Source organism: Nyctereutes procyonoides, unplaced genomic scaffold (genome assembly GCF_905146905.1).
Source record: "Nyctereutes procyonoides isolate TBG_1078 unplaced genomic scaffold, NYPRO_anot_genome, whole genome shotgun sequence".
Lineage (NCBI taxonomy): Eukaryota > Metazoa > Chordata > Mammalia > Carnivora > Canidae > Nyctereutes > Nyctereutes procyonoides.
In genome coordinates this window covers 12679168-12687705 of record NW_026575049.1, presented here as the reverse complement: position 1 = coordinate 12687705, position 8538 = coordinate 12679168, and the positions used below count along the sequence as shown (strand labels likewise).

At 52.6% G+C, this 8538-nt stretch overlaps 1 protein-coding gene across 1 annotated transcript in view; it reads left to right on the top strand.

The window, feature by feature from the left end:
- Nucleotides 1-2508: 2508 nt before the first annotated feature.
- The window catches only part of PTPRR (protein tyrosine phosphatase receptor type R), a 234830-nt gene continuing 228800 nt past the window's right edge, over nucleotides 2509-8538 (top strand). Inside the window, exon 1 of the mRNA XM_055327798.1 lies at nucleotides 2509-2613. Within this exon, the coding sequence (XP_055183773.1) occupies nucleotides 2556-2613 (58 nt within the window). The 5' untranslated portion in view covers nucleotides 2509-2555. The remainder of the gene's footprint in view (nucleotides 2614-8538) is intronic.

The following is an 8538-nucleotide window of genomic DNA, read 5'->3' as shown; positions in this document are numbered from 1 at the left end:
GTCAGATTCCACTGCAGGGAGGGGGAACGGGGTAGGGAAACAGCCACTATATGACAGATTTAAGTAATTGTTTGGACATGTTAGAAAGTGATATACACTATGGGAAAAGGAGACCAGGGCAAAGTGAATCCCGAGTAGGGGAAGAGGTTGCAGCTTAGGGTGGTTTGGGGGTGACACCTTAGGGCCACAAAAATGGTTGCACACCCACGTCAAGGGGTAGGGAAATGAAGCCGCATATATTTATATTTTCGGCATCAAAGCCCTATCTAATATTAAAAATATATATCATCCTTCCCTTCTCCGACCTGTTTCAGTGCAGTTCCTGGCTTTGTCTCTCAGCGCTGGAGATGAAATAAATTATAAAGGAAATGATACGGCTGGGCCCGTCGGATCTTATGAGATCTTGCCTAATTTAAGCTCTATGGGTACCTATTTCCCATCAATTGTCCCAACTCCAGATGGAGGAAGAAAGCACTGAGGAAGGGACGCAGTTCAATTCAAGGAGCGTTGATTGGCCCCTCTCCTCGGCCTAGGAGCCCTTATCCCAGTGAAGTGCTGCAAAGGGGCAGAAGGGCCTCTGGAGCCCCCCAGGCTGCAGCACTACCTGGGGGACAAGTGATGCGTGCTCAGCGAGCATCGTGCACATATTCGTGTGTGGAAGGAGAATCACCATAATCTGAGGTTGGGTCAGGGCTTTCCGGGAAGGTGAGAACAAGGTTGGACCTTTGTCAGTCTGAGGGTGCTGTGATGCACGTGCAGGAGCGAAGGCATCCCAAGAAGTCACAGCAGCAAGGGCCGTGCCCCTGGGACTGTGCCGAGCAGCAGGCCTTAGCCGGGGCCTAGAGAAGGATGTCCACACCTCAGAGCTCCGCACGGGCTGGGCCCTGTCACACGCTGCCCGCCCTGCTCTACCTACAGACCCAGAGCTGCCCCCAGGGGCCCGGGCCCAGGGCTGACTCTTGCATCTCGCATCCGGGAAGGTGAAATGGAGACTGAGCGAATCTCCCCCATGACGCGGACGAAGCTCCCGGCCTCACCGGGTCCATCCTAGGCTCCCCGCCTTTGGGCCCGAGTCGGGGACAGTGGAGCCCTGGGCTGGGCGGGGGGTAGAGGCCGAGGAAGCTAGAGGGGGGAGTTGGTAGGAAGAAGCCCCCCTCTCCCGCCTGGGGGGGGGATGCTGAGCAGGTGCGGGGGGGGGAGGGGCAGCCAGGCCGAGGAAGCTAAAGGGGGAAGTTGGTAGGAAGAAGCCCCCCCCCGCCCACCCGCCGGGAGGATGCTGAGCAGGTGCCCAGGGGGGCGCGGCCAGGCCAGGGACAGTGCAGCAGGCTGGACCCCCGGGGTGGGGGGGGGCGCCGACACCAGCCCTGCAGGCGGCCCGGGCACGCGGAGGTCCTCAGCCCTGCATCCGCGCCTCCCCTCGCGGCCTGGGTCGCCGACCGACCGCCGCTGACCCGCGCCCGCTGGACAGACGGCCCCGCCCGCGGCCGCCGGGACCCGGGAGGCCGACCCGCTCCTCGAAGCTGCGGGCGGCGCGGGGGCCGGCGCCGGGCATGCTCAGTAGGCGCGGCGGGCGGCGGGGGCTCCGGGAGCGGGGAGCGGGGGGCGGGGGCTCCGGGGCCGGGGGGGGCTCCAGGGGGAGTGCTGCGGGGGGGGCTCCGGGGGCGGGGGGAGCTCCGGGAGCGGGGGGGCTCCAGGGGGAGTGCTGCGGGGGGGCCCTAGGAGCGGGGGGGCTCCAGGGGGAGTGCTGCGGGGGGGCCCTAGGAGCGGGGGGGCTCCAGGGGCGGGGGGGCCTCCGGGAGCGGGGGGCGGGGGCGCCGTGAACGGGGCGGGGGCCTCCAGGGGCGAGGGGGCTCCAGGGGCGCGGGGCGGAGCTCCAGGGGCGCGGGCGGAGCTCCAGGGGCGCGGGGGAGCTCCGGGAGCGGGGGGGGGGTGCGGGAGCTCCGGGAAGAGGGGGCTCCGGGGGGGCTCCAGGAGCGGGGGCGGTGCGGGGGCTCCGGGAAGGGGGGCGTCTCCAGGGCCTTCGAGGGCGGGGAGAGCTCTAGGGGCGGCGAGAGGGTCCGGGGGCGGGGTCTCCGGGGATGGCCTGGGGGGGCTCCGCGGGCGGCGGGGGGGCTCCGGGGATGGCTGGGGGGGCTCCGGGGGCCGGCGCGCAAGTGCCCCCCGCCCCCTCTCCCCCCTCCCGGCTCTCCCCCCGCCCCTCGCCCTCCCTCCCCTCCCCCCTCCCCGCTCTCCCTGTCCCCCTGCCCCTCGGCCTCCCTGCCCTCCCCCTTCCCTCCCCCCCTCTCCCCCTCTCCCCGTCCCCCCCTCCCTCCCTCCCCTCCCCTCCCCGCTCTCTCCGCCCCCCTCCCCCGCCCCGCTGCGGGCGTGCCTGAGGCCGGGCAGCCGCCGCCTCCGAGCGCCCGGCCCCTGCCCGGCTCCGCCCCCGCCGCCGCCGCCGCCGCCGCCGCCGCCTCCCGGTCCCGCGTCCCCGCGCGCGTCCTGCCGCCGCCCCGAGCGCCCCCACGGCCAGCGGGCCCGGGCTGCAGCCCCTCGGCGAGGCGGCCGGGGCGGGCGCGATGCGGCCGGCGGTCGGCGTCCCCGCGCTGTGCCTGCTGCTCCGGCTGCACGCCGCAGGTAAGGGCGGGCGGGGCGCCCCGGGCAGGCCGGGCGGGGGGCGGGCGGGGGCGCTCGGGGCGGCGGGCCGTGCCCTGGGCCGCGGCGGGCGGGGGGCGCCGGTGCACCTGTTGGAAGACAGGCCGAAAACTTGAGCTGGACGCGGCGTTCGAAGCTCCGCGCCTGCGACGGGGATCGCGGACGCCGCCGGGTGCACGCGGGGCGCTTGCCGGCCCTCGCCGTCCACGCACAGCCCCTCCGGGTGCACCCCGGGACCTGCGGCCGGAGCCACCTGCCGTGCGCCCCCCCCCCACCCTCGGGGGCTGCCACCTGCAGGACCTCGTCCCCGCCCAGGAGGGCCAAATCCCGGGTTCGCCCTAACGGTGCGGCTCGGGGCTCCTCTGGCCCCGGCTCCTGCCCCTCGGGTTCTCTAAGCCAATGAAAGGCAGGCAGGCAGGCTTGGGATCCGGACCCCCTCCCCTCTCCCAGCATCGCGGCCGGCGACCCGGGCAGGGGCCTGGCGGCCGACAGCGCAGGGCTCTGGGGCCGGACTGGGGAGCCCGGGCCGAGGCGGACGGGGACCCTGCGCCCCGACAGAAACCGGCTCGATGCGAACGGAGCCAGCAGCCCTAGCGAGGACCTGGGGCATCTCCCACGCAGTGTCCCTACACATCCTGCCTTTGGGATACAGGCAGCGCCTGAGCGATGCAGGGGCTTGGACTGAGTCCTTTCTCCTTTTTACACACGCGTGCACCAACGTAGGGTATGGCAGGGAGGTTCGAGGCGCCCTACTGCGACAGCCCTTGTCCGCTCAGGGGTCCTGCAGCCTCCGAGACTAGATCTTTTACCCCCGTGCGCTTGTCACCCGATCACACACAGTCACAGTCATTCATTCCTTCGGCTACAACATTTACTGAGCGTGTATTATGTCCCAGGGATGATAACCAAAAATAATGGCTGCAACATAACCATTCCTGTGGTCTCTCTGCAAAAGGAGTGGGTGAGTTCCTTTCCTGTGTGTGCAATAGTGAGAGTGAAATATGGTACTTTTTTTTTTTCCAGCCCGTGCTATTTTAATGTTATGGTGAACCTAGAACAAGTAACGCATGGGAACATTAAGGCTGTGATTAAGTGCACATGTTAATTGTTATAATTATGATGTTTCATTGTGAAATTTTTAATGGTTCTTTGGCACCTTTTGAAAACTAGCAAATAGCTATGACTTGGCCATTAAATTGTTTGCAAACAGCTGTAATGCATCATTTTATGACCCCATACAGTTTTTTAAATGTTGAAATTTGAGATGAAAAAAAATACACATTGGGTTGAGTTTTATTTATGTTATTATATATAACACTAGCACTGATGCAAACATCCATTGCCCCCCCAAAAAAATTTTTTTTGAAGCCCCGATTCTTAACCAAGTTTAGGGACAATTTAGCTGATCTATCAAAAATGTCAGTGTAGTTATTTTTTAAAGCTAGCATATAAGAGATTCTAAAGATTCCATTTAATATACCTTAATTATAGCTTAAAAGTTATAAATAAACTTAAAACTAAGCAGGTGGAAACCATTTCTAAATTTATTGTAGGTGAACATTTGGGATGAAGAAAATAGAGGACTTTTGTTCAACAAAGGAGAAACCCAGAAGTCTGTAGCCCTAGATTATACCTGGAGCTCTGCCAAAGGGTATATTACTAAAGACAAACCAATCCGTCTCTACTCTGACTTCCTAATTTGAAAAAATATATATATTCAATTTTAAATTAATAAGGCAATGCATTCATGGGCCATCATTTTCAGATTTCAATTGCAAGAGGCTATATGGAAATTAATTATCTTCATATTTAATATAGTGCTTTTGATAGGTGTTTTTTCACAGCAGATTGCAAGTTTAATATTGTGGTTGTCTTGCCAGTTTCATTTTGAATGCATTTTAATTTTAAACAGCAATTTTTGGGTCACAAGCTGTCATCAGATTAAAATTCATCCCAGTTATTTAATAACATTGTTAGGACTTCTCATTGGAACTGAAATAAACACGGACTTTTTGATCTAAGCTACTGTAGGTTTGGGTAGGAAGAAAGTGAGTGTGTGGGAGTATACAGATCAAGAAGTCATGGATTTCGACACTTGTTGCCTGAGTTTTTCTTTTTACAGAAGGCTCTCCTCTTAGGATGGGAGTGGGCTTAATAAGGAAGGGAAATGAATTCTGTTTTTTCTCGCCCTCTTTAACTGAAAAGCTAATTGATCCATTTTGGTTATGCCCAGGGTGCCAGCAACTATTTTACGCTGGTGGAACTGAGGACAGGTTAGAACCCTTTAGGGGTGGGAGAGATTGGCGGACGGGCTGTGAGAGCTCTTCTCAGGGATACTAGGGACTGTTGCCCTAATGATAAGATACAGATTGTTTTCAACTTGAACACCAGCTCCAATTATTTGATCATGATGGCCTCAGGCACGATGCAAAATAATAAACAAGCAAATTAATTAATTAATTAATTAATTAATTAATTCAGACCATTCCTGGGGCTCAATGGGAAAAAGTACTGTGGTCAGGCTGTAGTATCTATGGGAACAAAAAGAGGCAGAGGGGTACGATACCGTGTAATGAACATCTCCAGGGCGTCCAGGTGACTCAGTCACTTAAGCGTTTGCCTTCTGCTCAGGTCCTGATTGGGGGGTCCTGAGATCAAGCCAGAGCTGCCCAGCCAGGAATCTGCTTCTCCCTCTGCCCCTCCCCCTGCTCCAGGCTGGAGCACTCTCTCTTTCCCTCTCTCAAATAAATAAATAAAATCTTAAAAAAAATCTCTAGGTAAAATAATCCTAATAAATTACTGAGTAAAGAACTTGTTAGATAACCTGGACTCAGCTCTTTCCATGGCAGCTCATTTTTGTAGATCTCCCTAACAAGGAAGTTGTAGTTGTCCGTCCGACTGCTTACTGTTTGGGTAAGAAAACGAAGTTCCAGTAAATGGTAGACTGTATTTACTTTAAGTAGTAAAGAGCCAGTTAACAGCATAGTCAGGATGAAAGCCCGTATTTTCAGACCTGTGGCCGCGTACTGTGGAAATCATACAACGGTTCCAATAGGAAAGGCTACCATTGAGTTAGTGGTGAGAAATCCTTTTTACCTACCCGTCCTCATTCTTTTCTTTTCTTTTCTTTTCTTTTCTTTTCTTTTCTTTTCTTTTCTTTCTTTTCTTTCTTCTTTTCTTTTCTTTTTTTCTTTTCTCTTTCTTTCTTTCTCTCTCCTCTTCTTTTCTTTTTTCTTTTCTTTCTTTTCTTTTTCTTTTCTTTTCTTTTCCTTTCTTTTTTTAAAAAGATGTATTTATCTGAGAGAGGGGAGGAGAGAGGGGAGGAGAAGTGAAAAAGAGAGAGAATTTCCAGTTGACTCCCCCATGAACACAGAGCCCCATGTGGGATTCAATCCCATTACGCCAAGATCATGATGTGAGCCAAAATCATGAGTTGGGCACTTAACCCACTGAGCCACCCAGGTGTCCCTAGCTGTCCTCATTCTTTATTCCTTCTGTGAACTAGAGTAATACATAAACCCCAGTTGAAAAGACCGCTTCAGGAATATCCAAGAAAGTGTGCCCCCATGATGTGGATGGTACCACAAGATCCACAGGTGGCTTCTTTCCTTTGGTGTTTTTTTCCTCTTTCCTTATCCAGAGAACTATATTCTGTTTTAGGAGATGATATTTATTGGGTCATATTTAAGTTGCAAGGAAGTGAAGGTCTTGAAATATCTTAAAAACTCTCAGGGGAAAGCTTTATTTTTTTTCTAGTGACGTTTTGTTACCAACACAGAATGTGATTTCAGTGCATTATTCTCTCCCTGAGCTCTGGGAAAGGTCCTTTCAAATTTTCATGTTGTTCTTACTACTGAGCGTTCTGGAAGGCACAGACATTGCCTTCAGTGGATCTTCTGAAGACGTGACATCTCAGAGAAATGCAGTCAAGTTCTCTAGTCTTCGAGAAGGAAGGATTCCTATGGTGAAACCCAGAGGATCAGGGAAGTCATTGGCAGAAGCACCACCTTCAAAAAGAAAGGGTTGACTGATAGGAAAATAATATGTTATTCTTGAAAATTTTAAGGTACCTTCTTTCCATGAACTCCAGAATCCACTTTTCCTTTTCAAAATCACTCAACACAATCCTTGCATCAGCCCAGGTTCTACTGTGTCCTCCTCCTCCATTATCTCTCTGATACCATTTCTCACCACTTTCCTCTTGTTTGTCTCTCTCCAGCCACATTGGTCTCCTTGTTGTTCCAAGAGGATGCGAGGGACTTGCCTCCCTCATATATTTTGCTTTTTCCTTTGCCTGAAACACTCTTTACTCAGTATCTCCATGGCCTAATCTCTTAATTTTAGGCCTCAGTTTGAATGCTACTTTCTCAGGGAGGCCCCCACTGACTAGCCTAATTAATATGGTATCTTCTCCCCCCAAAGAACTTCGATACCCCTTCCCTACTTTATTTTTTTTCCAGACGCTTTTCACCAACTCTATATCATATATTTAACTTATTTGCTTTGTTATTGTGGTTTCCCTTTTTCCCCATTGGAATGAAAGCTCCTTGAAGGCACAGATATTTTTCTGTTCTATTTACTGCTGTATCTGTTGCAGATCTTGCCCAGCATTGCACCAGGGCCTGGCATAAAAGCTACTAAAGATTAAGAACAAATATATTGAATAAATAGAAACAACACAGTGATATTTCTGTTCTCTCCCTTTTGCATTTAATTTCTTCTTGGCACCCATGCAAGACACACTTAGTCAGCTTAGCCATTTCTAGAATGGACTTCAACAGAGCTCATTCATCCAAAATTCCAGTTTCTTCCTCGGAGCTCACATGCTCCGGAAACATACTATCTCAAATAGACCTTTCTACCATTGTGAACTTGAGGGCGACATGGGATGGGCTCACAGGAGACCAGAACTACAGATTGAAACAGTGGTAAAGTCCTTCAAATTGGTTGCAAGATGCTGTACGGCTTAAATGCTTTGCTGTGTTTTCAGGTCTTAGTGAAATGCCTTGTACATACATGCAGGAATGGCCGTGGTGACATAAAAGGATTCATACAGCTAATTTACAAGCAAGATTTAAAGCCCTTGGACAAACCTGTCTACTACTTTGGCACATAAGAAGCACACTTGTATGTATACCCAACATCACTCGCTCCTGACACCTTGGACATTACATGTTCTCTTGGAGATTGTACCCTGAGTGGTGCTTTGTAAAAATTCTGAAATGTGTTATCCACATTTGGCCTTCTCTTTGTTTCTCATCTACTTCTCCACCAACTCCAATCCTCACCTGTGGTCCTACTTAGGGTGTAGTATTTCGTGGTTAGTGCTTTCTAGAATTTATGTGCCCCCTTTTATTTCCCTCTCTGTGCAATCTCCCTGTGTAGTTATATTCAGACCTACATGTCAAAGATTCCTAAGCCTGTATTTTAATCTTCGATAGTTCTCCTGAACCCCAGGCATATAGTTCTAATGACCTAGGAGTCACTGGATATCCAACAAGCATCTTATCTGTTAGTACTCAGCATTCCCTGGGGCTCCTGGGTGGCTCGGTCAGTTAAGTGTCTGCCTTCAGCTCAGGTCATGATCTCAGGGTCCTGGGATCGAGCACCATGTCCAGCTCTCTGCTCAGCGGGGAGCCTACTTCTCCCTCACCCTCTGCACCTCCCCTCTCCCCCTGTCACTCATGCTCTCTCTCTCAAATAAATAAATAAAAACCAAGATCCCCCACATTCACCCAAGCCTGCAACTGTTAACTCATCCTGTACCCTTCCTTTGCTTTGTCTTCTCCAGTCTCTGTTCACATCACTGCCTTGGGGCAGGTCCTTATTTCTCATGTAGTATTTTAAGTTACCATCCTCTTATCAAATCCATCCTTCATAAAAATAAATGCCAGAGGTAAAACTCTG